Source organism: Manacus candei, unplaced genomic scaffold (genome assembly GCF_025592945.1).
Source record: "Manacus candei isolate 608988 ecotype Guabito, Panama unplaced genomic scaffold, ASM2559294v1 h1tg000059l, whole genome shotgun sequence".
Classification (NCBI taxonomy): domain Eukaryota; kingdom Metazoa; phylum Chordata; class Aves; order Passeriformes; family Pipridae; genus Manacus; species Manacus candei.
In genome coordinates this window covers 1,608,939-1,636,290 of record NW_026138107.1, presented here as the reverse complement: position 1 = coordinate 1,636,290, position 27,352 = coordinate 1,608,939, and the positions used below count along the sequence as shown (strand labels likewise).

Sequence of the window (27,352 nt, the reverse complement as noted above, 5' to 3'; positions counted from 1 at the left end):
AGGCTATTCTCCCAGCAGTAATAAACTTGGAAACATTATTGGGATGGCTTGAATCCTAACTTTAATTCTCTTCACCTCTCTTTCAGAGCCATAAACCAGAAGTAACCAATAATGGAAAACCAAACTTATTACCCACTCTACTACCGCGTTAAGGCAAAAAAGATTGAATGCAAATTCTAGTAGGAGGGGACCTGACTTAGATGCAGGAACGCGAATCTGATCCACTTTGAAAAAATTCCATGTTTTATGGCACAGATTTAATAAAAGAGATATATATTTAATTAGATGCTTAACAGGGTGAAAGTACATTACATTTGCAGCACAACTATCTGAGCTGTGAAGATACACCAAAGTCATATTTTCGACTGGGACATCCTGGAGATTGAGACATACTGAAACGAGGGAGGGAAGGGTTGTAAGAGGTATGTGCCCTTGGAGATACTCATTGAAGGGAGCTCAAGGGACCACAAAGCCTGTGTTGGCCTCTACTGGAATGGGAAAGTTTAAGAAAAGGGCAAGGGAAACATCCTGAGTGGGAACAGTGAAACCACAAGAATAAGGGGATATTGACAGTGGTACTAAGGAGTGTGTTTGAAGGAAGGTCTGGATGTCTAGAAAACATGTTTTTGAGGATGAGATGCTAAGCAAGCATTGGTATGGAATCCCAGAACAGTTTGGGTTGGAATGGACCTTAAAGATTTCATTTCAAACCCCCTTCAGTGGGCAGGGACACCTTGCATTAGACCAGGTTGCATTGCATGGGTGTGAGAACCTGGTAGTTACGCTGTCCGAGAACAGCTGGTGAAACTGGGCAGCTGTTGGATTTGGGAATAGGGATGATAAAAGCCTTTCCCACAAAGCTGTTGGGTGCTATGCATGTGTATACCAACCCCTGTGAGTGGAAAGCACAAGTTTTGGGAGAGGTCTTGAGACAGAGCTTTAGGTTTCATCAACCTCTACCAGGATCATAGGTTCTCCTCCAGCTAGGCTGAAGCCGGACAGTATCCAAGAGGCACAACTGACCCCTCCAATAAATCACACCCTGAACCCAGGAGGCTGCAGCAACCAGGCAGCCGAGTCGTGCTCCGAGGAGGGCCCTTCTCTCAGCCCTGCGGTGCCTCGGAGTGGTGGTCTCCATTTTAACACTTGCCAGCATCTTTGACGTGAGGGACCGAGTGGAGTCTGCGTCTGGTTGGACACCCCTCGGCTGTGTCAGGTGAGCCTGGCGTACTTAACACTGAGGTGGGCAGGGCTGTGCTGGTTTGGCTTGGCATGTTCTTGGAATGGTTTGTTTTGGCTTGGTTTGGCTTGGTTTGGGTTGTTTTCGCTTGTTTTGGGTTGGCTTGGCTTGGTTTGCTTGTTGTGGGATGTTTTGGGTTGGTTCATCATGTTTTGGGTTGGTTTAGCTTGTTTGGGGTTGGTTTGCATTGGTTCGGCATATTTTGGCATGGTTTGGGTTGGTTTCACTTGTTTTGGGTTGGTTTGTCATGTTCTGGGATAGTTTGGGCCAGTCTGGCCTGTTCTGCGTCCCCTCAGACCGACCCTCCCCCGCTCCCCTCACAGATCCCCGCCGCTCAGGTGAGCCCAGCGCCATTGGTCAGCGCCGCTGCTAGCCCCGCCTTTCCATCACTCTACTTCACTCTTTATTGGTCGTCCCTCTTGTCAGTCTTTTACCTTCCGGCATTCCGATTGGCTGCGCGGGGAGGCAGGGCGGGCCTGTCCCCCGCGGCGCCCGCGGGGTCGGCGGGGTGCGGGCTCGTGCGTTCCCGGCTGCATTCCCCTTGGTACTCCCGCCGGCATTCCCCGCCGCCATGGAGCTGTCCTGCCAGGTGCTCAGAACCACCTACCAGGCGAGAGAAGCGGTGAGATCCGACAGGGCGGGTGGCCGCGCGTCGCCGTTGCCATGGCAACGGCAGTGCGCATGCGCAGGGGTGTGCGGGGTGTCATGGCGGCGGGGCCGAGGCCAGTTGTGATGGGCAGGGACGGGCACGGACCCCCCCACAGCCCCTCTGTTCATGATCCTGGAGCACCAGGCACAGCGAAAGCGGACAGTCCGTGCTCCTCCCTTCCCCGGCCCCTGTTTCCATCGGTCACGGCTGTACTGCCCCGCCGCGCCCCCACCCCATCAGCCCCATTCCTGGAAGTGTCCAGGGCCAGGCTGGACGGGCCTTGGAGCAGCTTGGTCTAGTGGAAAGTGTCCTTTCCCATGGCACGGGGCTGGAACTGCATGATCCTTAAAGATCCCTTTCAACCCAAACCATTCTGTTATTCTGTGATTCTTCCCCCAGAAAGCCCAGAAACAGCAGGATTTAGCTAAATTTTGTAGCCTGTTCTTTTGCTTCCATCTGCTGGTCAAATTACACCGGAGTGTGGGCGACTGCAGGGATGCTAGAAGCCTTTCCCATAGTGCTGTTGGGTGCTGTGCATGCATACACCAATCCTGTTCCTACTGTACCTGGAAAGCATAAGATTCCTCAAAAAAGAGGAGTTTTGGGAGGGGTTCTGTTGTCACCGAAAATCGTCGGGAAGAAGTGAAAGCCTCCAACACCACCTTTAAGTGTTGTTGAGCCAGGCATTGCTTTGTTCTGGGCAGAGACACCTAGTGAATTATTCCAGCCACATGAGTCCCTTGCAAGACTTTTCACATATTTATACATTTTAGCAAACAAAGAAAGTGACATTAATTGGTTCTAAGTTACACAGTTCTCTTAATTTAATTAGTATTCTGTCCTTTATTGTCTAATTGGGTCCACATTCTTTGGTTCTCTTATCATTCTTCCTTAGACAGAGAGTCTCTAACTCTCAGGGTGTAATGTCTTTGTTAATCTCCTCTGTGTCTTCTGGTTATTCCAACATGTCTTAGAAGGGTCATAAATTTAAAAACCCAGATGTCCAATCCTCAACTCCCTCAAGCTTTGTTTACTCAAGCTCATCAGAGCTAATCTAGAGAAACTCAAAGCTTTGGTGATTTAATGATTAAACTGACAAGAGTTTGTAAGGGGAGAAAAAAAGGAACCCAGCTAACTGCCACCATTAATTAAAGTTTTAGGAAAGTTATATCATACTGAACACTGAGACTGAGCTTTAGGTTATGTCAACCTCTTGCAGAATCGCAGTACACCCTGAGTTGGAAGAGACCCACAAGGATCATCTGGTTCTGCCCAGGACACCCCACCAATCCCTGTCCCTGACAGCATTGTCCAAACACACCTTGAGCTCTGGCAGCCTTGGTGCTGTGCCCATAGTAGATTATACATTTCCTAGGAATGGCGTCCTCCTGCAGAGTCTCTTTCTGAGCCCTGAAGTGGATTCAAATTCCAGCCACCGGGAATGGAGCCCTAAGGTGTGGTATTGAAACAGCACTGAGGTGCAGGAGGAAAAGGGATCTGATTTGTTACCTCACCAGTGGGTATTTGGGTGGCCTTGGTCCCGAGGATGGTGTTGGCTACTAAATGAAGAAACACCTGTGGGATGAGGGCCTGGCACTCAAGCTCTGTCAGCTGTACCACTGAGTTTGGGTTGGTGTGCTTTGTGAGCTGGCTTCTCCACAGCCTTTTGGCAGGATGGATGTGAAGATAGCAATCTGTAGTTCGGGTACAGAGTAGAAGGGAGTTGTTTGTGTTCCACAGAGGAGCAGAAGTTCGGAGCCCTTTTTTTAATTAGTGACTTGAAATGAAGCTGCCAAGAGGATTTTTTGGTTTGTTCTCTAAGGTTTTGCCTCCCTTCTATGGAGGGAGCCTCGCTACTTATTGTTTGGTTCTTGAATTCCAGTATTCCAGTGGAGTATCTCTAAGTTAGACTGTTATATGTTTAATTTGTAGCACTAAGTAATTACTGGGATTTCTAACTCCATAGTCCTACCCTTATCTGTACTGCATTTTCCCAGTAATCTGTTCTACAGAATGGAAATTATTATTTTCTAGCAATTTTGGGGAAAAGCGTTTTAAAAAAAAATTCCTACATGCACTGCAATTCCATAGCTGTTCACAGCTGCCCAGTGTAGTCTTACAGTCAAATAACTTTGTCTTGTGAGGCATTTCACTGGTGTTAATTGTAAAATATTTCCTGTGTTTGCTTTGTGAATGCCCCTTGACAAACAATATTATTGTGAACTTCAGTAAGACTTTGCAAATTCCTACAAAGGAGTGGGAGAGTTAATGCTTTATTGATCAATGCTTTATTGTTAATTGTTAATTAATTTGTAAATCCATCATCCTTAATGTGTATAATTCACCATACTTTGTGTCCATTCATTTTTATGTGTTCATAATATGTATCACTTCAAATTAGTGAGGTCTTGGCAGTGTAAAACCTGTCTTCAGCAGTGTTCCTATTAAAAGAGGGAAATAATAGTGCTCTGTGAGTGGCTCTTAAAATTGGAGCATGAATTAATGAAAGACAACATTGCAGTGGGGGCAGAAATCAGAAGGTTTTTTGTTTTCAGTGCACCAAACTCAAATTGTAAAATGTCTCTTGATTTTACATGTAACAGTGTCGGGTGCATCCTACTGCTAGGACAGCCATAAGTTCTGTGGTGAACTTGCTGTATGTCTTTAATTATGAAAGCTCATTGTAATCCTTGAAAACTTTGCCAACTCTTATTGTTTGCAGCAGCCGTGTGTAATTTGGAAGAGAGAAGAGGGCAAAGCGCTCTTTCTTTGTCCTGGGAAATTCTATTCAGTGGCAGCCAAGTTATACATTGTTTAAAACTCACCAGTTCCCTCCTCTGCTTATGTTTCTCAAAAAGTACTGTCAGCAAGCCAGACAATAACTGAACATTCAGCCCTCTAAAAAGCCTGTCAAGGCTGCAAATATCCAAAGCAACAAGGGGGAGGGAAAGCTGTGGGGATACAGGCTGATGGAGGGGGGAGGAAAACTGGGCGAGCCCCTAAAGCCTCTCTATCCTGGCACATGGTGCCAGCTTGATCTCGAGGAAGCCTGTTCTTGGCAGCGCCCTGGAATCCTAAAGACAAAGAGGGAAGGGACACTGCATGCGTGTCGTGATAAATTCTTTCCCTGTGCGATGACAGCCTGGATTCCTGACCACAGATCCCTCTGAACTCATCCTATTGACTGCCCCAGTTGGATATACACAGACACAATGCTAAAGCAGTACAGTTCTCATTCCCAAACTCCCCAGACCGTGACTTACACTGTGACCCTTTTTTTCCCCACCCTAACAAATATATTAATGTAGAATATATAGGGTCAAAAGACAATGAAACGTTATAGAGTTAAATTAATCTTTTACTAGGCCCATTAATTTGATGGAATTACACAAGAGACTTGGTTGATTTATAATGTAAATGGATTTTAATAAAAGGTGTGGAAATGACTAAACAAACAATTGCATTTAAAGATGCACAACTCTATTAGAGCTTAATTTTAAATGACTCAAAGAAAGGAGTATGTACAGCTCTTTTGTTAAGATAGAAATAAATAAAATAGCACTATAAGTGTTGGAGCTAATTAGTTAAGTGCTCAACTATTTAGTTTTTAAAACAAGATCACATTTAAGTGCCTTAAGCTTTTATTAATTTCAGGGACCCCAAAATCCCCTATAGTAATTGAAAATTTAATTACATACTTTTTTTTTGTTCTTTTAAGAATGGAAGCTTATTAAACTTTAAACATTTAAACATCTATTGAAATACCAGTGGCTATAAACAACATGCAATTCTAAATACTAATTAAACAGGACGGCTAAATCGCTATAAAGCTAAACTGAATTTTAAGTAACTTTGCACTTGTAAGCACTCCTATTTTTTCATGCTGTGTTAAGATTTACCATTTCCTCTCTGAGCACAGCAGAAGCCCTGGGCAGTGTTAGTGTCTGTCTGTACTGTGGCCATATTTTGTGGACATGTTTGCAGTGGGGGTCGGTCCCTGGAGGATAAACTGGAGTTCAGGACAGCAGACAAGGGTGGGCAGAGAGCTTTTTTAAGGGAACAGCTAAAGCTATTGGTGGCACTGACACAGGCATCTGGCAAGAGTATGTGGTACAATAGGCCTGGTGAAGGCAGGAAAAGGATTGGTCAAGAAAGCAGTGATCACCACTGACTCACCAGATTCATGATCTGGTAACAGCAACATAGTGTAAGGTCCTTGATTTTTCTTTTGTAGAAACCTCACAGAACTTGGACCAGAGATATCTCTGTTCTGTGTTTCAGATCCAACCTAATGCCAGTTGTTGTCAGTTGGTCGACTGATCAACAGCTTAGTTAGTTTTCTTTGGACATATCTGACTTCTCAAAATCAACCATTGCTCTTTGCGTTCTTAACATGAGTTAAAGGCAGAATTAACCTCTCAGTCTAAACTCTGCTGGTTTTTAGATGAGGCTCTTTTTGGATGTAAAGGTTCACTTTTCCTTCTCTTGGTCAGCGCAACCAGAACATTACTATGTCAAGGTTGAAGTAAATGTCTCATATGTAGGCACAATGTTGTACTATGCCCAAAGCAAGTCTCTACACACAGTATTTGAGATGCTGCCAATCACTGTATCACTAATTATACTAGAACTTAAAATGCTTTAGGGATAGCAGAAGTAACCCAGAGGGATGTAACAGCAGCAGAAGACATGCCAGAATGCAAACTCTTTTCAAGGGAAGTTCCAAGCATGGATAGTGAGCCCTGTCAGTTCATGAGGCAGAGGCAATTCCTCTCTTGTCAAGAGTATCCATGTTTATTACATGAAACACTTGATGTGTTTGTCTTCTGTGGCAGCTACTGTGTTTGCATACTGTGTTTTAAATATTCAGAGGTAGCTGTGACCTTGCCCTTTGAGAAATGTGGGCAAACACAACAGTTAATCTTTCTCAGCAGAAAACATCAGGAGCAGTTGCATTTTGAAGAATGTCCAGGTGGGATTCTCAGCTTCCTTCTTGCTCCTCCAACTGTGTTTCAGAAGATTCAGATCATCCAGGAGAAATGGTAAAAGGGCCACAATTCAAAATCTGTTTTCTGAGCACTGGCACCTCAAAAATTAAGAAGGAAAAGATCCTTTTGTCCCAGGATGTCAGTGTTTTCTCTTTCCTTATGACAGTTCTCAGAACTGGTTCATTTGTTGTTGCAGCACCTCACAGGAACCAGTCTGCTTCATTCAAGTGGTGCTAATCTACCAAGCATTTGCACAGTTTTCTTTTCTCACCAGAATGGTTCAGAAAAATTATCTTGGTACCACCACTGAAATGCAAACAGTATTGTAGCTTCCTTATGGACTCTGAAAAACCTTATCAAGATGGTATCGAAGTATCTAAAGGCTAGAAATGGTGTATGGTTTCTTCAGCTTTCCCCAGCCAGTTTTATTCTTCTTTCTTGAAAAGTGGAATGAAGAGTCTATGAATCTTTTTAGTAATATGTGAATTGCAAATACACTGTCACTCTGCAGTCACTCTGTTGTGAAGAGCAAGCCCCAGCCCTTTCTCAGTTGTGACACTAGGTGGCCCCACGACTGAAGGAAACATCCCAGGAAATACTTGCTGTACTGGGTTACCTTTTCCCTGCTCTACCCAGTACTTTTTACAGACTGACAGATTTTATTTTAAAATAAAACAATAGCTGACTGTGCTATCTCAAGTATTTAAATTAGCAGCAGAATGCTATGTGATATCCACAGTGCAGAGCAAAGGGAGTAGTTAGATCTAATCTGGCAAAGGAGCAACATGCTGAAGAGGTAAATTGGTTTTGCATCACCCAAAAGCACCTTTGGTTTTAGGAATATATGATTCTCCAATATCAGCAGTTTACTATAATGTCGTTTCCTTCCAAGAGATCATCATGAAGGATAGAGGAATTGTCTGTTTGTATTTATATTCCTTCTGGGTGCCTTGTGGGATTTGAGAACATAAGCCTTGGCCAGTAGTAATTCTTTGGCATGTCTGTGTGCCAGGCACGGGCAGAGCAGCAGAAGTCATTGCCACAGGTGCTGGGGCTCTGTTTGCAGCACGAAGGGGATGGAGGTCTTTGGGTCTGTCACCTGCAGGTCTCACAGTTGGGCTGGGCTTTTCTTGGAGGTGGATACAGGTGCTGTTCAGTTGGAATAGGAGGGAGGGGAACTGGGGGGAAGTGGGAGCCTGTGTAGCATTACTGTGCAGTGTGATCAGGAATTTTTCTGTGCTGTGCAAGCAACAGAAATTGCTGCTCTTACTGCATCCACTAAGTGCCACTCTTTCAGCTCACACTGGGTCCTCATAAGTAATTATAGAATTATAGAATACACAGAATATCCCAAGTTGGAGTGGACCCATGAGGATCATGAACTCCATCTTCCAATGCTGAATGCCAGCATCCTAAGAGAGAAAGAATTTATTTCCCTAAATGTGGGTTTGGCCATACCTGCTTTTCCTGTGGACCCAGCTCCAAGTCCCAGTGAGGCAGGCCAGAGTCAACCTGCTGATTTGTAGAAGTTCTATGTAGCAACTTCAGTTATGACCCTAAAATCTCAGGGTTTCTCTGCAGTCACTCAGCAAAGACAGCATATTCCACTGGAGTTAGGCCTTGTTCCAGCATCTGGCATGATTTCTGTTTCCACTGCCCCTTTAGCCCTACTTGATACTTCACCTGGTGTTCCCCCTGATGTTGCTTCACTGTATGAAGACAGAGGTGTTTTACACTGCTTTGTTTTTATTGCTGAACTGTTTGTGAATGACTTTGGGTTCTCCACTCTATACCGAGGAATCCATGGGACTGAATCCATATTGAAATTTCTGTGTCTTGAAACCTGGTTTTGGTCACCCCTGTGTTAAAATCACGCAAGTTCAGTGCTACCCCAACCCACTACAATTCTGCAAGTGTCTGTGTTTCATTTGCTGTGTTTATATGTCAAGGCCCATGAAACAGGAGGTGCCAACAGTGTTACAGCTGGTCTTTGTAGTAGAGCCATGCACATCCCAGACCTGTTCTCCATCCCCTCCTCCAAGCACTCAGAGAACAGGTTTCTAGTTGCAAGGGAAGTACACAGGCAGGCTGGAGCACTAGATTTCCTTGCACAGCCCCTGGAGATACTGGGCATTGAAGCCTCCAAGAGCCCTACCCTGGAGTCTTGCAGCAGCATGAACATGTTGGGCATCCATAACCCTAGTAAGAGAAGTAAGCTATTTGTTCAACCTCGAGGTAATTTTCTCTTTTCTAGGAAAAGGCTTCTACCCATCCAGTAGCCCTGATAATGTGTAAGAAAAATTAGATTGAAAACCACTTTCCTTGTGTTTATTAACAGTGAGTTGTTTTACAGTTCTTACATGCTGTTGTCTTAATTTGTTTGTTTCCACAGGCTACATTTAGATGCTGTTTACAGCAATAAAGAGAATATTACATTTGATCTAGAGTTCTGTCTTAATTCACAGGAGGAGATGCGAACAGAAGCTCGTCGGAAAAATCTCCTCATTCTAATTTTGCATTATTTAATGGAGGAAGGGTAAGTGTTTTAAATAGCAGGGCTCTACTTTGTGGGACTGTGTGTGTCTGACCTCCTGTACTGTGTCCTTCTGTTGGGTGGATGAATACTATGGGCCTTTGGGCTGATGTGAGAAAGAGGTAAACTACTGTTACATATTCTTGGCATTTTACTTTGCTAAATTGCTTCAGTTCCTGGAACAAAAATGTCGACTATAATTAAAAAATACTTTAGATCAACCAGCAAAGGCTTTTTTAAATAGAGTTTATACTTTTATAATAAGTAGACTTGTGGACAAGTTAAAGATACCATATAGTTACTAATACCATTGTTTGCTTTTTCTCTCAAAATCAGAGTAAGATAATGACTCTCAGTTTTTTGATCTTTGTTCCTTTTTTTAAATTACCAGATATGTCGATGCTGCAAATGCTTTGGAACAAGAGACGAAATTAAGTTTACGTGGCTTTGAAGTTTGTGACAACGTTGATCTTGAGACAATTTTGATGGAATATGAAAGCTATTACTTTGTAAAATTTCAAAAGTATCCTAAAATTACCAAAAAGGTCCTGCACACCGGTATGTGACTCTGTTCCAAAAAGAAAGCTTTTGTTTCCAAAGACTAAAATGTATGTTTGCTTGCTCTGCTAGCAGCCCTTTTTGTGTATGTCAGCATTTAGTGTTCCAACCCTTACAGTTACAGACCTATAGTTCTAGCATGGAAGGCATAAGAATTCAGAGATGGGGTTTTGAGCCCTTCTCCATTCTCTCATTATGTAGAGGAACAAAAAAGTGGCATTTTTCTGTCTTTTAAAAACTGCTGTGATAGTGGAAAATGTCAGCTAAGCACAAAGCGTTATGGCATAGATATATTTATTCACTTTCTTCTCATGGAGAGAGACTAGTAAGGCTGAGGTATAAAAGAATGATACAGAATAAGGCAAGTCAGAATATGACCATTGTGTTATGACCCTGAGAGCCTGAATGGTTTTGTACTTGAGCACAAAATGTGACTTAGAGAAACCATAAGAACAACTTTGTAAAAATCAGTGATGAAGAGCTTGAAGGATACAGATTTGAACTGGATATTTGGAAAATTTCTTCATGGAGAGGGTTGTCCAGCCAACCCTGGCACAGCTGCCCAGGGCAGTGGTGGAGTCCCCATCCGTGGAGGGATTTAAAAGCCATATGGATGTGGCACTTGGGGACATGGGTTAGTGGTGGCTTTGGCAGTGCTGAGGGAGTGGTTGGACTTGATGGCCTTGGAGGGCTTTTCCAGCCTAAGGATTCTGTGATTATTTGCATGAAAAAGGTGTGCACATGTAGAACATATTAATTGGTGCTAATACAAAAAGGAGCAGCCTTGCAGGACAAAACTAAAGGGATTTGTCGTGAATCAAGAGTGAAAATGTATTACAAAGCATTTTTTCACATCTTAGTCAAACTGAGTGGTAGTCAAGGCTCAATCCATGATCTAAGTGAAAAAACAATTCCTAGAAAGCCACTCTGGGACATTTCAAAGCTCTCAGGATGCATTTTTTTTGGTCAGTAAAGCCTCTCCGACTTGGAGTACTCCACCATTACCCAGGCTCAGAGCTGTGACTGTGTTGGCAGAGAGGCATCATCCTTTTTCCCTGAAGTGTAAGCAGCTTCCTCTCCTGCATGTAGTTTGCAAGGTGCCCTAAATTGTGCCATAGTCAGATATGTGTATCTAAACAAAAGGCTTAGTGTGGTGCTCCTTCCTACTTAACTGTTTGCAACACTCTTGGCAAGTCCTGCAGAACTAACTTGGTCATTTCCATGCTGGGTCCCAGTTGGAAGTATTACAGACAAACCCACAGGATTACAGGTTTATCTGTGGGCTCTGCTGCCTCTATGTTCCCAAGCTCTTTCAGGGAAAGAGCTGTTTGGGAAGGATTATTTTATATAAGCGTGTGAGAATCTTGAACGGAAGAGCGTCGTACAGAGAACACTGATGGGAGACATGTTTTGGAACAACCAGGTCTGTGCTGATAAGGGCACAAACCCTTGGCTTTATGAGTTCACATCTGGGCTTTGTGAGTTCAACATTTTATGACAAAAACCTTTTCTTTGACAGAATTTGTTTCAAATTATATAAACGCAAAAAATAACATAGTTTGATAACCATCATTGCAATGTGACTTTTATTCTGTCTTGTTATGTTGAACTTGATTATTATGAAGAGGAGTAAGGCAAATTCATATTTCCCAATTCAGCAGTGAAAAAATTCTTAGCATTAAATAAGCATTCTGTGTGATATATTAAATTATTGTGCTTAATCTAATTTCTGGTAGTGCCCATTTTACTGTGAACATGATACTTGTTTTAAAATGTAAGCAGAGAAACCAAAGACTGAATGAGCCTAAACTTGAACAAACTTGAAGCAAAACTGCTCTCACCAATATCAGTTTGTTTTCAAAAAGTTTTTGCAAGCTTGCAGTGCTTATAATCATGCTGATCCTGCTTATGCATCATTATTTCCAATGTCACTAATGTATGCTTGAAAATATTTTTGAAGGGAGGAAAAAAAAAGTCAAATTGCCTTTTTTTTTCTATCATTAATTATTTTCTATTTCAATGTTGATTTTGCCACAGCAGAAAATAAACAACAGCTGCGAACTGGGGGAAGAGCAAGAAGGTAAGAGAAACATGTGGGGTGTTTTTCTGGGCAGAAAATTTTCCTGTGAAAACAATATGCACCCTGGTTAAAATAATGTTGTGATACTGCAGGAATATTGAAGCCCAGGGCTATGAAGCTGACTGTGTGATGTGTTACAGGCAAATAGAGACTTATTTCCCAAATGGAGAGGCAGACAATTTGCAAAGTTTCTGCAGTGTGGATAAGGTGGGGTGAGGTGTTTGTAAACAGTGAGCACAGAACTCTGCTGTGATTGAAGTTGATGCCATAACTTCAGCGGGAGCAAAGTTAGCCCAAAACTGCTTTATTTGAAAACTTCACCTTCTAATATTTTGGTATTTGGAAGGAAAAAAGAAGTTGTGAAACTGTTTGGTTTTGTTTTTTTTTAGTTCTAGGGCAGCAAGCTCTTCTCAAAATATACCAAGGCTCAAGCAACAGACAGCGCAACAACCAGTGTCAAAAACTTTTGGGAGCACAACAGAACCTAAATCATCTGCCAAGGAGAGCCCCAGACAGGTTTAAACATGTTTTACCTTGGTAGCATTACAATTGAAATTAATGTGATTTTATTTTGAGAGTCTATAGGCAGCAAATGTATGGGAGTCACACCATTAATAACTGTGCAACTAATGGGCTTTACTGATTATGTAATTCAAGGTGAAAGACTTAAAGAGAACATGTTTTCTGGCTGTGAGTTGGGGGGGCAAGTCACAGGCAAAAATTGGAGGAAAAGGAGCCATATAATCCAACCTGCACTGAAAGCAATCAGAGTTTTCCCATTAATATCAGCATGTTCATCCTTTAGTGCCAGAAAGCAAGACAAACAAATCTAATAGAAAGCTTTGTGTCAGTTGTAAGCATCTTCACAGTGCATAAGGTGTTTGAGACTGGGGGAGTAATTTGACCCTGTAATTTTCAATTTTGGGGGTCTCATTTTGTTCAGATTACTGTGAAATCCACTTTATTATCATCCCTTACAGTGGGTCGTCCAGGAATAGCAGGTTGGTGGGCAAGCACTGTGTCTGTTACAGCTTTTTTTAAGGGCTTGTCTATATTTCCTCTTGCACCAAGAGGAATTAATCTCTGACCTGTTCTTACCCTTAAAAAACCCAAAACATTACCGTTTGGATTTTTCAGGAATAGCGGCTGTGAAGTGAATATGTGATAACTCGTCATCTCTGAGTTGATGTTCTGTGCCTTACACTTGCCTGTAATTTCTACTGTACATAAATGTTACTTCTTACAACTGTATAAAATGCAGTTTTCTGCTCTGTACATGTAATAACTGGACTGCTGAGCTCTAGAGCTGTGGCTTTCACTGCTGTCACCAGTCAGATGAAGCCTAACTAGATGTAAGTGGTGTTGGTCTGACAAGTATGGGATTACTCTTGGAACTTCCATGTAATGATACAGTTCATCTGGGCATATATGAAGAGGTGGGGTGATACCTATAATGTAATGTCTTCAATTCACCTGATTGGCAACACATCTTTTTAAAAATTTATTTGTTTTTTTAGGATAGTGACAGTGCAGTTACTCCAGACCAATCTGGCTTTGGCTTAAGCATCTCAGCAATCAGCAAACCAGGAGGAGACAGCCCTCACCCAAGAAAGGTTGGTGGAAACCTGGTATGTGATTTATCATAGAAATATGTATGGATTAAAAAACACAAAGGTTTTCAAAAATATCAAATGTTAGCCTTCTGAGTCTATATTTTTATAAAATGTTCCTGTATAGTCAGCTGAAAGGTGAATTTTATGATTTGGGTAACAATTCTTTGCATAGGAAGCTCTGTTTGCATTAAATACTATTTTAGACATACTCAAGAAGGAAGAATATGGTTTTTTTTAAAACCCAGTGGTAATACCTAAAATTGAAGATAAATTTTGAATTCCTGAATGAGATTATAAGAGGCTCTGCAGTTAAATTGTTTCAATGGCTGAGATATGTGTTCTACTCCTGTTGCTACCACAGATTTTGTGGTCTGTTTTTTGCCATAATTAGGACTGTATATGAAGTAAGGAAACCCTGTAACTGCAAACAAAATTTGGTCCAATGTAGAGCTACCGTCGTGGGTAGAGCCTATTACAACATTATTTTCTCCTTTAGGGCCAAGTAATTGACTTCCACGGGATGATCCAGGATGCTGTCAGAATGTCACCAAACGAAATTGCCTTGAACAGCCTTAATTATGATCCAGATCCCTCAGTAGGTGTTTCTGTTCATGTTTCCATCCAGTAATAATAAAATGAGTTTTACATAACCAGAAAAAAAACAAAATAGTGCAACAAAGTCGTCTTTGTTCCCAAGTGCTAAAAAGGGGCTTAGATTTCTGAGAGAGATATTTCCTCCTTGAAAGGACAGTCATACTTGATACTGGCTTAATTTGTTGACAGTTGTTTACTTTTTGAACATAAAAGTAAGCAACAAATAGAAATGATACCTTATGATGAAAAAAAAAAAAATAATTGCAGAAACCCACAGAACTTCTGAAGGTGAAATTCTGGTTCCTTTGAATGTAGTATGTTTTTAGCATTCGCCTCAGCTGAGACAGCAACGGAGTTTGGATGGCTGAGGTAAATTTTCAGTAATCACTCCTTGACACAAGCCAGACTTCTCAGACAGTGCACCCAGCTCACATAGTGCCAGTCTGCCTTACTGCAGAAATGGCTTACTTCAAAATCTTTATTATTATCCATGTTTCTACACCTGTAAGAGTTGATATTACACCACGTATCAGCTTTTCAAAAAGTATTTAATAGTTTGTCTGTCTGAAAATATTTGAAGTCTGACAAGAACTTATGTTTTTCTTTTTCAGGAACGATTATTGAAACCCCTTAGTGCTTTTATTGGCATGAGCGGTGAGATGAGGGAACTTGCAATGGTTGTAAGCAAAGTAAGATCAATCTCCATGTTAGTTTATCGAGATGTTGGTTATCTTTGTCATCTGAGAATGCTGTTTATTTCTTTTTACTGTCACTGAGAGTGCTTATTCTTGAATATGCAAGCTAATTTTCTTTTCATGCAACTCCCAACAAGTTATTTCTTTAGAAGTTGTTTCTTTTTGATAAACAATGGGAGTAATGGGGACCATTCCTTTCTAATGGGGGACATGTAATCTAATCATGCAATGGAGACTGTTGTGGCTTTTCCCTTTGTTCTTATTGCTACAGAAAAAGTACAATTCTTCTCTGAAAAGAGAGATTTAAATATATTAGTTAATACCAACTATCATCTGATGTATTATTTAACTGTAATGTAATGCTGGGAAAAAACCTGAGTCAAGCCTGTGGGTGCAGTTTCCATTCAAGGCATTGGGCTTGTGGCAGTGTGGCAGTGTCACACCAGGATCTGAATTCTGAATGTATCTACTAAACAAAAATTATTATTAAACCCTGATATTCATGCATTGTTTAGAATCACAGAATCACAGAACTGTTTAGGTTGGAAAAGCCCTCTAAGACCATCAAGTGCATCTGTTCCCCCAGCACTGCTAAGGCCACCACTAACCCATGTCCCCAAGTGCCACATCCACATGGCTTTTAAACCTCTCCAGGGATGGGGACTCCAACACTGCCCTGGGCAGCCTGTTCCTAGACTTGATAACGATTTTCATGAAGAAATTTTCCCTGATGTCCAACCTAAACCTCCCCTTGTGCAACTTAAGGCCTTTTCCTCTCATCCTGCCCCTTGTTCCCTGGGAGCAGAGCTCGATCCCCCCTGGCTCCCCCCTCCTGTCAGGGAGTTGCAGAGCCAGAAGGTCCCCCCTGAGCCTCCTTTTCCCCAGGATGAGCCCCCCCAGCTCCCTCAGCCCCTCCTGCTGCTCCAGACCCTTCCCCAGCTCCGTTCCCTTCCCTGCACACGCTCCAGCCCCTCAGTGTCTCTCTTGTCTGAGGGCCCAGAACTGCCCCAGCACTGGAGGTGCCTCAGCAGTGCCAGCACAGGGAGGGCACTGCCCTGGCCCTGCTGCCACAGCACGGCTGGGACAGCCCCGGGGCCACTGGCCTGGTACTGGTCCCATGCTTTGCTTTGTGCAGCTGCATGATCTGGAGTCCTTGTCTCTTCTCACCTGGTGCAGCTGAGAGATGCTGTAACTGCAGGCTCTGCAAGCAGTGCCCTCATCCCAGCACAGGAGCTGCTCGAGCAGCATCAGTGATGCACCATATCCCAGGGCAGACTGGGGATTCTTCCAGGATGGGAATTTTGACACCTGGAGGGTTCCATGACGTAGTCAGCACCATTTCATTTCACTCATGGGTCAGGGTGCAGACTAACGAACAGTCCCTGGGCTGCTGGGGATCAGTGGCTACAAAGCAGCTGTGCATGCATCACCTTTGGATGAGGCACTCATCCAAAAGGCTTCACAGTATTTGGTACTACAGTATTTGGTAGTGTTGTGAGTCTTTCTGGATAGAGACATCAGAAATGGTATCAGCTGTTGCTCCCACATACTTATATCACCTGTTTAAAAAGCCTGGAATACTTTTGCTGACTGATTTTTTCATAGCTGTGTATGGCCCAAATTCTTGCATTTGAAGTTTAGTAGAATTGAAGTCTTAAGAAATTTCCAACCTTAAAGTAAGAAAATTCTCATTCATTTCAGTTCCTGTCTGGTCTTTAATTTATGGTAAACCTTTAAAATAGTGATGTTCCTGCTGCTGCATTAGCAAGAAAGCAATACAGTTGCTTTCCCTCCATTATGTTATATGTTTTGCATTGTGCTTCATTGTGGTATATTCCTAGTTGCTGTGGTAATTGACACTGTATAAATCAATAAAAATAAAGAGCATGTAGTATCTATTTCATAACACAATCTAATTTAATTTGGAAACAGTTATGGAAGCCTCTACTTAATATCAGAAATCTGATTCATCTTAATTCGCTGTTAATAGAAAGTGCAATCTACTCTATATAAATAATTTTTTCTAATCGTATTAAATCAACTTTTCCCCTTGGATACAAGCACATAATCCTTCTTCAGTCTACAGGGGCTGTTTTTATTGGAGAGCAGAATTTGTCTTTAGTATCTGTATTGAGGATATGATACTTTTTGCAGAACAATTAGCCTCTGGAATGGAAAGCCACAAAATATTTCTAAGGCAAATGGAAAGATTCATAGAAGATTTGGAAAGTTTGATGAATTAAATGAAATTAATTTAGTGAGTGCTTCAGGGCATACACTAATTACCGACTATCTTTTGATAGAAGCTTAGGGGAAAATTTTCCTCCTGTTGCAGAGTTTCTTAAAGCTTTTCTTGCAGCTTATAAAATCTTGCATAGTGTGGGGTAAATAGCAATTTTTCAGTGTTACTTATAACATGAGTAATAATATAAGTAATTGGTGCAACCATAAAGTATCTGAGCATCAAGTTTAAAAAAACAAAAGTATTTTCACATTGCAGAGTGGCTGCTATTGTAAAAAGAGGGAAGAAAAATTTGCTGAAGAAAGAATGTCAAAAGGTGTTTGAACTCAAAGACTAGGATGGAATTTGAATTATTTAAGTCCTGTTGAAGTACACTTGTAGATATAAATTTGAACCAACATGTCAATACCATTGCTTATACTTCTGTTTTTTAAGCATCCCATAAGTGCCAGCAACAGAGGCAAAATATTAGCGTTGATGACCTTTCATATCATGATAGGTCTTCATATGTTGGCTGATTACTGAGCCAAACTAACAGAAAACATATCTGAGAGTGTATACATTTGGCAGGAATACATCAGGGAAACTGGGGGTTGGAGGGGAAGCTTGAGGGAAATGATTGCTGTGTATGCTTTCCTCTTGGGATGTCCCTGGCACATAGGGTTAAATAATACAGCTTGTATCACTTAACAGCACTTTTATTTTATCACCGAGTCGATCCTTTTACTTTGCCAGAGGTCATTATCCCAGTGCAGAAGGAGTTTTACTAACAAGATGTGATGTGTGTTGCAGGACATTTATCTCCATAAGCCCAACGTGAAGTGGGATGATATTATAGGACTGGATGCAGCTAAAAGGCTGGTCAAGGAAGCAGTTGTTTATCCCATAAAGGTAAAGTTCTAAATAGTTTTGGGAAAACCAGTGTTGGGCTCCTTAACATTTTCCTTGCAATTACAGTGTTGTTTTAGAGTTCTTACTATTTCTCTGCTTTTGTAAGCAGTTCATGTTAGAACTACTCCTGTTCCTGTTTCATGTCAGAACTATTCCTGTTCTCGTTCCATCTGAAATTGCATTTCCTATAGAAAAATGACCTTTCAGGATTAAAATTAACACATTAAAATATGTCAAGTTGAATTTTTGGAAGCTTTGACAATGTAAGAAGTGCTGGATTTGGCCTATATTAATTCCATGAAAAATGACTTACAGAAGAGAATATGAAATCAGTTGCATTTGAAAAAATCACTTAAAACAGATTTCAAATGGTAAATACAGTATTTTTATCAGTATTCAGATCATACATACTACATTGTTTTGGTGTGTTTTTATTCCCCTCTTCGAATTTCATATGTTTCCTGAATGTGTTAGGAGCAGTGAAGGTGGGGACTAGAATTCCTTGCTATTTGTTACAGAGGACACATTTTTAATCCCTGAATTACTTTTCTGTTTCCAGTACCCAGAGCTATTTACTGGTATTCTGTCCCCTTGGAAAGGATTATTGCTCTATGGACCACCAGGTATGGAGAGCTTTATACCATATCTCTGTGTTCATCATTGTTTCTGGTTTTGTCCCATGGATAAATCATTGATGCTAATTAGATTAAAGATGTTAGAAAAGAACCTGCTCTGTGATGTGAATTAAAAGGAGAGAGTGTTGGATGATTATGTCCACCACTGACACTCAAACCTGGCCTTTCTCGTGAGCCTTGACTATTTTTACACCTGAATATTCCAGAAACAGTGTTTATACTAACAATTCAGAGGCCTCATACCCCTGTTTTTACTGAGCTTGGACCATATTAATCAAGTTTGGCATGACCTGATCCTATGATATGTGAATAAATCTGTCATGGACTCATATCCTTAGTGAAAATGTCCTTCCTTTCTTCTGCTTTTGGGGGTTGTTTTGGGAATGGGTGGAAACTTTGCCCTCTCCTGGGCCAATTGTGTGTTTTTCTGAGTGTGTCAGCACAGCTTCCCTGCTCCCTCTGCTCCACTTTGACACAAGCACCACCACCATGAGTGTGGCTGGAAGGGGACACAGGGCACAGGCACCACTTGAGTCAGGATGCAGAGGCTGCCACTGCAGTGAACTCCATTTGTTCCTGTGAATGTTTAAATGTACTTGCCACAGAAGGCACCTGACCATTTCAACATGCACTGCTTCAGACTTTGGGAAGTGCATTTGCAGTGCTGTATTGCCTGAGTTTCCCCAGACAATCTGGAAGGACCACAACGTGCTCTGAGGGCTGGAGCCCCTCTGCTCTGGAGCCAGGCTGAGAGAGCTGAGGGGGTTCACCTGGAGAAGAGAAGGCTCCAGGGAGACCTGAGAGCCCCTTCCAGTGCCTAAAGGGGCTCCAGGAGAGCTGGAGAGGGACTGGGGACCAGGGATGGAGGGACAGGATGAAGGAGAATGACTCCCACTGCCAGAGGGCAGGGTTAGATGGGATATTGGGAAAAAATTCTTGTCTGTCAGGGTGGTGAGGCCCTGGCACAGGTTGCCCAGAGAAGCTGTGGCTGCTCCATCCCTGGAAGTGTCCAAGGCCAGGTTGGACGGGGCTTGGAGCAACCTGGGACACTGGAAGGTGTCCCTGTCCATGGCAGTGGAGTGGAATGAGATGAGCTTTAAGATCCCTTCCAACCCCAACTATACTATGACTTTTTTACTGATTTTACCTGACTGGTAGTATGATGAGGGGAATTACTGAAATGTTTGCACTTACTTTCTTTAGAGAGTGGATTTCTCAAACGCTGTTGTTTGTAGGTACTGGAAAAACTTTGCTTGCTAAGGCTGTTGCCACAGAATGCAATACAACCTTTTTTAACATATCAGCATCCACCATTGTCAGCAAATGGAGAGGTGATTCAGAAAAACTTGTCCGGGTAAGAATTATTCTCTCATTCATTATAATTTACAAACATCAGGTTCCCTCTTAAAGAACTGGGGTTTAACACAGAACTGGAAAGCAAATGTTCCTCTAGTGCTCATAGCCTTCCCTGACTTAGACAAAACATGACTTTGTTCATACGTAGTTCTCAGAATAGGAATAACATCACTTCTGCACAAGTCTCATAATGGATTCTTGCTGTTGAACTTTGTGATGTAAGATGAAGCAGATGTTCTGAAGGCAGCAAAGATCTTTGACTCAATGAAGAACAGACAGACAAGCAGAGTTCCTAACTGAAGCAGTGTTTGCTTAGTGACCCCTTCAGAGCATTTCACATCCTTTTTGCAAGTGTTGTCTCCTAGGCTTCCTACAAAATGTTACCAAATTCCCTGTTATTCTTAGTCTTCATGGCACAAAATTGACAATTCCCTTGTCACAAAGGTCTTACAGTCAAATGCACATGTAATGTTTTAAGGAAGGTAGTTTAATGGTAAATAGGTAAATGTATTTTCTAATATGGACTAGTAAGAAGTGTTCATGGCTCAGCTGTGGTCCAGAAAAATTCAGGAGTTCAGGTGTAGCATCCTTGCCCTATGATACCCATTGGAATCTATCCATAATATCCACCATATAAGAAATCCACAAGGCCTTAAGCCCTTCCTTTATGCTCATCTGTGATTCTGTGTTCTCTAAGGCTACACTTTGGATAGATGCAAAGCTCTTGGGAATGAATAACCATAACAAATTGTACTCCGCAAGTGGCATTCTGGGCATTGTTAATCTTTCTTGAAATGTTGGCAATGTCTGCAGCACAATTATTCTTCTTGCCTTCTTGTGCCTTTAAAACAGCACATTTTTCTTCTGACAGTCCCCTCCTGTTACTGATCCTCTTGACACCTGTCTCAGTAGTTTCCTGGACTTTTCCTTTCTGGCAACAGTAGGGATGGGACAGTCTGGTTTTTGACACCATTATCCAAAAGGTTCTTGTGAACATGCTGCAGCACGTGCATGTATATTGAATTTGTGACATTTTACCCTTAGCTGAGTTTTCGGCAGAATCAAAAAATGAAATAAGATTGTGGACCGGGAGAGCTCTAAGAAAAGTTTTGTGTGAATTTATATCCCAAGATCACACGAGGCTGGTGCAGGAGTTTTCCGAAGTTGTGGAGAGGATACATGGGTTTTGTGGTCATTTGGAGGCATGTCCACTCATTCTGTTTTCCTCAGTTCTACACAGTATTTCTGTGATTCTGTATTTTAGATTTCTAGTAAAATGTATTTCTGTGATTTTGTATTTTAGATTTCTAGTAAAATTTGTAATGGTCTACTTGTGACTCTAGGAAAATACTTTAAACCCTGTGTTTTTTATTCAAAGTGATGAATATAATAAATATCTTTTTAAATTTGCTTTTTTTAAGTGTTCAGGTTAAAAAGTGCTGGATTAATATATAGTGCTAGTGATGCTTATTTAAAAACTCAAAGAACACTTTAGTCTAGAAGAACTGGCATTATGGTCTTAGCACTAATACAGGCCTCTCCATGTTTATGGAAAAATAGATGAAACTTCTTTCTCCAAAGGGCAGATCCACATTTTTTGTGTCATCTTAATAGTCCATTTTTTAATCTTGATTGGTTAAGCAATTTGTGCTTGTTTTCACCAGAAAAAAAACCAAAATAACTGTTTGATTCTTATCAAGAGAATCAGTCCTATTTCTTTCATTATGGTTCAGCCAACTTGTAGGGTTTTTTTCTCAAATCCTTATTTAAAAAAAAACCTCAAATGGAGCAACAACAAAAGGCACATGTTTAATCTCTGATAACAATTTAGGAGTTCCCAGAATCCTCTGATGGATCATTTTCTTCTATCCCATTATTCTCAGGGTACTCTGATAGGATTTAACCAGAAAGATTTACACATAAAGACAGGATTACAAGGCTGTGTTCTTTATATCTCCTTTACAAACCTCTCAGAATTTGAGAGGATTCAGGGACCCTCAGCCTACCCAGAGGTTTTTCCCAGCAGACATCCCTTGGAATGTGGGTGCTGTTATTTATCTTCCATGCCAGTGGTCCTTGATGCCTTTTTGTGTCAGTTTATCCTTCACATTTACTCTTCTCTCTGAACAGGTGTTGTTTGAGCTCGCCCGGTACCACGCTCCTTCCACAATTTTCTTGGATGAGCTGGAGTCAGTGATGAGTCAAAGAGGCACTGCTCCTGGGTAACTGATGGGACCACTTTGGGGGATTTGAAGAGTGGGGTGTAGGGTTGTTTCAGTTGCAGAGGAGAAGCAAGAGTGAAAGGCAGGTTGCGTGAGGATGAGCGAGAGGCTACGGGGGCAGCAGGAGTCTGAGAAGGAGGGTGGTGCCAGAGTGTATAACCAGTGGTGCTGTATTTTAAAATCAGGGATTTGGAGTGGAAATAAAGGCAGTGGTGGGGGAAACAACAGATGAATTGTCAGATGATTTTTTGACACTTTGGACAATCTTAGGCATAGCAGAGTAATATGGAGAGTGTACACACTGGAATGGCATTTTCATTAATGGGACAGATTTAGGTGGCATTGTCAGGACTTCCAGTTGCAGGAATGGTTGAATATTATTATTTTCACCCAAGGTATAGACAGTTTATGTTTAAAAAAATGATTGAAAAGGTTAGGGATGAGAAAGGAGCAAGAGAAATGTAAAAGTATTGTTATAACCATTAGTAACTCATTACAGTGGATTTTATGTACAGTGAATTACGTGGTCACTTTGTATTATGGTTTTTGTTTACCATTTATAAATAGAATATGCCCTATTTTAATGATACTACTTGTAATCATTCTCAGTTAATAGATACTAATTATGACCCAAATTTTACCTTCCTTGATGCATTTTTACATATCCTTATTAAATACTGACTTGGCACTGATGTGTGGATGTCTTTGCAGAAATAAGCCATTAAACCTGAAGTGCAGCTCTTGCCATCTAAGACTCTGATGTTTTCCCTGGGCTCAATCCAGGAGTTTCCAAGAGTTACACATCTGGAACCAAGAGTTCCAGCTGGTCTTCTACAAAATTGATTACCTGAATCAGGGCCAGAACTCTTAGGACTTTGCTTAAGTTCTCCTTTTTTTTTGAGGAAGGATCCTTTCTGTGTGGTCTCTGCCCCATTTTTAAATTCATGTCATTGAGGCGTATTTTTCTGTTTGATTTTGATAGAACATTTTGCAACATGCTGAACTCAGTAGTTTAGTGTGTCTTTTTGTGGCCACTTAATATTCACTCACAGAAAAATACCACCCTGAATAGGTAGGTGTGTTAGTTATTTAAATGGCAACTATCACATTGTAAAAATTCCCTTCTATAGATCAGTTAATCAATCAATCAAAGCCTTAGCTGTTATCCAGTAAAAGTCAGCGTTGAGTGGAGATTTAATATGAAGGAAAAAAATAAAAATAAATATTTTCTTTGGATTCAGTAATAGTGAATTCACCTCACTTTAATGCACTGGAAAGAGTCCATTTAAGTAATCGTTAGAAAGCTTGATTTTAATGCTTAGATGTTAGCTAATGGAGCTTAATCATGCTTTGAACTGGGGCAAAACTGTGACAGGGGCTCAGTTGCTGTGAATGACACTTATAAATAAAGATGATTACTTTAATGCACTGAGCAAATAATATTTCTCTGAATCTTGGTAGTGGTGAACATGAAGGAAGTCGGCGGATGAAAACAGAATTACTGGTGCAGATGGATGGCTTGGCCCGATCTGATGATCTTGTATTTGTTTTAGCAGCTTCCAATCTGCCATGGTAAGAGATCCAGAGAGTACATTTTGAATACATTTTCATGAGCTTCTAAGCACAGATAAAGATTTTATTTAGACTTCTGCAGGAAAAGCCTTGATATTTGGTTAAAGCATTTAAAGATTAATTTGGAGCTTTTACTTTTAAACTCTTCAATTCTTGCTATTTGTGTCACATGAGAATAATCCATAATAAAGTCAACATATGCTGGTCCTACAGCTGCTAATATTTAAAATGGAGTATTTGAATTTATAGGCAAGTTATTTACTATGTTTAAGCTAAGAAGGGTTTCAGCCTGGAACTCTAAGGTGCTTAAAACATCTGGTGCTTAGAAGGATACTCCATAAATAGGAATGTTGGATTTTATTGGTATGAAATGGGACTTTGAAAAGTTGAGGGACACAATTCCTCAGTTTTCTTAACATAATTTAGTAGAGAAGAATAGACAATTTAAGACTGGAACTAGGGCATTTCATCACGTTGGTTCTCAAACTGGACAGGATATTTGTTGGGAACAAGGCAGGCAGGAGAGGGTGAGGGAGGGAGGTAAGATTTTTGGTGTAACAGCTCTGGATGCTCGGGATAGGCCAACATGGCCAGTGTTTTTGCAGCTGCTGATCCTCACAGCACTGAGGTGTTTCTGAGTGCCCATGTCCCTAAAGGCACACCAGCCTAAATTGGCTTTTCCCACCTCCAATGCAGAGGAACATGAGCTAGGAGTCATAAAAGGGGAAGATAGCAGTCCTGTTTCCAGGGAACTTCAAACCATAGTCTGGGAAATGTTTGGTGTAGCCCAGTGGAAGGTGTTCCCAGGAATGAACACCTGGGGATGAATCCCTGTGTAAACAGTGGATCAGCAGCATTTCAAGTGGCAATACTTGAAATTTGACATTAAAGGCACTTTGTTCGTTGAGGTGCCACTTACCCAGCTCTGCCGTGTGACAGCCACAGAGCAGGGCACCCAAAACCAGCTGGGAGCCAGAGGGGGCACTGCACCCACAAAGCACAGGTTTCATTCATAGATTGTTTTTCATGATTAGTGATTTTTGTCTCATTTTTATGGGGTTGCCATAAGGAGAAATGCTGGAAAAGCCTCTCTTTGTGACTTGAGGGCTCTGGGCTGTGATCAGAGCTGGGTGTGTCTGAGTCTGAGTGACAAAGTGTGTATCCCCATCTTGCTTTTGAGTACTTCAACTCCCAGTGCATTTTATTGTTGTTTTCTTTTTTTTTGTTTTTTTTAATTTTATTTTATGTTGTTTAACACATAGTTGCACCTCTCAGTCATGGCACACCACCTGACGTTCTCTCACAATGTCTGTGGTAATGTTTTATTCCTCTCCTCAGCTGATTCCCTTTTTGATTTCCCTGGCTGAAAGGGAACAGGAGAAGAGAGTTAAACCACAGAAGTGATGTTGGTGCCTGAGAATTGAGGCTCAGAGGTAGTTGTTGCTGAGAAGCCTCAGCCCTTCAGAGAAGCAGGAGGCTGTGGATCCCAATTCAAGTGCCAAAATGGCAGCATATTCAGCAGCTTTCATCTGCCCCTCTGTCTGTGGTTTGCCCAGAGCATTTAAGTAAGAGAATGGCTGTGTGGACACCTAAAATTTGTGTAGAAATTAGATGTACAAGTTAGGCTGGTTCCTACCCAAGAGTGTAAGTACAGAGCCATCACAGGCTTTTATAGCCATAATAGCTGAGTCTGTGTGTTGGTTTGGGGGATTTATGCCTTGGACAAACTCATGAATTTAAATCAGTACAAAATCCACCCCATTTTGTGTTTCAGTATCTACGTGAAAGGAACGGAGTGGAATTCTAATTATGTTCCATTATATAGGAAAGTGCGGAAAAAGAAACAACTGGACAATTAAGTTTGAAAGAGAATTAAGGCATTAATAATCCATTCGTATCTTTATGGTTTGTTACTAATACACTGTAAATGTTTATGTTACCGCAGCATCATTGCCCTTTTAGAAGGAGAAACTGTGAGTAGTGCACTGCACCTTTCCATGGACTGAAATTAATCCTGTGAGATAATTATCCATGCGGAATTATTCCTGCATGTGTCTTGTTAACCTGTGTCTGCCTTACACAAGCAATAAACTCTTCCTGGGAAGTCATGTAAAAATTTCAGAATTCAGTTTTGAGTGTTTTACACATTTGATTTTGGATCATTTTATAACACTGGAGTGCTAATTTCTGCAAAATTGCTTCTTTGAAACAGCTAAAATGACACAGCTTTTTTTTTTTTTTAATGTCGATCCAAAATTACCGGACTTCTATTTTGGGGGAACTGTCCCAAAAGGAAGCAGGCAGTCTGTGTTGATATGAGGGTGGTAGCTGAGATGTTGTGATAAGCCAGCTCTCACTTCTGAAAGTTTTACCTGAGAGCTTAGAACTTCCTTTTGAACTTTTCTCTCTTTTGGGCAGGTTGGATTTTGCTCTTTCTTGAGCAAATCCAACTTATGAATGTACTGACGAGTTTTTCTGAAAGAAATGTCCCTACCACAGAGAAAATGCTTTAAGAAGTGGCTGAATGTGTGCTTAGAAAGGTGTTTTAGGGGGGTGGAAAGCTAGTGAAAATCATGAGCATCTTACACCATCACTTGAGGCTCACTAGCCTCAAGGAATTTGGGAGTATCTGCCTCCAGAGAGGGCAGCAGGGACTGAACCTCTCTTAAGATCTCAATTGTATATTTACAGATTGAATTTGTGAGTAATAGGTGACATTTAGTCACACTGTCAGACCCGGACTTCAGCTCCACAAGAACAGTTAATAACAAACTTTCAAAATACCTGGTGCCACCGTGGGAGGTTGTGGTTTCACAGCACAGCGGTGTGGCTCTTGCAAACATTTGGTGTTAAGCTGGATTTCAGGAGATTTGTTTAACTTGGATGTTTATTGATCATGGAAAAAACTGGTACCAAGCTGCTTTTAGATGAATGAAAAGAAGCCTAAACAAAGCTCTTTATGCTGTCCTAAGCTGCACTGCAGCTATTGATCTTCCTCTTTAGCCTGTCCTTGCTGCCCAGCAAGTAGCTTTCGGCTACTCATCAGCAAAGCATTTCTGTTGACAAATTACTTGCTGAAATGATTCAATGTAATTAAATAAAATAAAGGCCTCATTAGTGAAGGAATAAAATGATCCTTAATCACGTAGTGAATGTTTCCTAATGATTTAGCACATTTAATTCAACTTCCATTGCGGTGCTGCTTTCTCCTCCCTCCCCACTCTCAGGGTCAGTGAAGTTTTGGGGTGGGCTGATAGACTCTTCCCTTCCAACACAAACCAGTCTGTGATCCTGTGATGCCTCCTAATGTTAACCTGGGGGAGTTCTGAAAAGTCACTACTCTTATGGGTCCTGTAGAACTTGGTGTATCTTTTCATGATCATCTCTCAGTACTTTCGTTGGCTGTTGCTGCAGAGAATATTTTGGTTGGCTCAGTGCTTGTTATTCTACTCTGGTTAATGTCACTTAACCTTGCCTAAAAAAA

The 27,352-nt window shown here is 41.4% G+C and overlaps 1 protein-coding gene across 6 annotated transcripts in view; it reads left to right on the top strand.

Annotated features, from left to right (window-relative positions):
* The first annotated feature begins 1,679 nt into the window (after positions 1 to 1,679).
* The window catches only part of KATNAL2 (katanin catalytic subunit A1 like 2), a 29,672-nt gene continuing 3,999 nt past the window's right edge, over positions 1,680 to 27,352 (top strand). The window contains exons 1-14 of one of the 6 annotated variants that reach the window (XM_051803714.1): positions 1,680 to 1,862; positions 9,343 to 9,413; positions 9,802 to 9,968; positions 12,006 to 12,048; positions 12,444 to 12,564; positions 13,566 to 13,676; positions 14,158 to 14,256; positions 14,867 to 14,944; positions 17,985 to 18,083; positions 18,643 to 18,706; positions 19,954 to 20,072; positions 22,205 to 22,296; positions 23,758 to 23,868; positions 25,814 to 25,899. In XM_051803714.1, coding sequence (XP_051659674.1) covers positions 1,812 to 1,862; positions 9,343 to 9,413; positions 9,802 to 9,968; positions 12,006 to 12,048; positions 12,444 to 12,564; positions 13,566 to 13,676; positions 14,158 to 14,256; positions 14,867 to 14,944; positions 17,985 to 18,083; positions 18,643 to 18,706; positions 19,954 to 20,072; positions 22,205 to 22,296; positions 23,758 to 23,868; positions 25,814 to 25,874 — 1,287 coding nt within the window. In that variant the 5' untranslated portion in view covers positions 1,680 to 1,811 and the 3' untranslated portion in view covers positions 25,875 to 25,899. Of the gene's footprint in view, positions 1,863 to 9,269; positions 9,414 to 9,801; positions 9,969 to 12,005; positions 12,049 to 12,443; positions 12,565 to 13,565; positions 13,677 to 14,157; positions 14,257 to 14,866; positions 14,945 to 17,984; positions 18,084 to 18,642; positions 18,707 to 19,953; positions 20,073 to 22,204; positions 22,297 to 23,757; positions 23,869 to 25,813; positions 25,900 to 27,352 lie in introns of those variants that run through there. The other 5 variants (XM_051803711.1, XM_051803709.1, XM_051803708.1 and 2 more) reach the window with 5 other exon arrangements.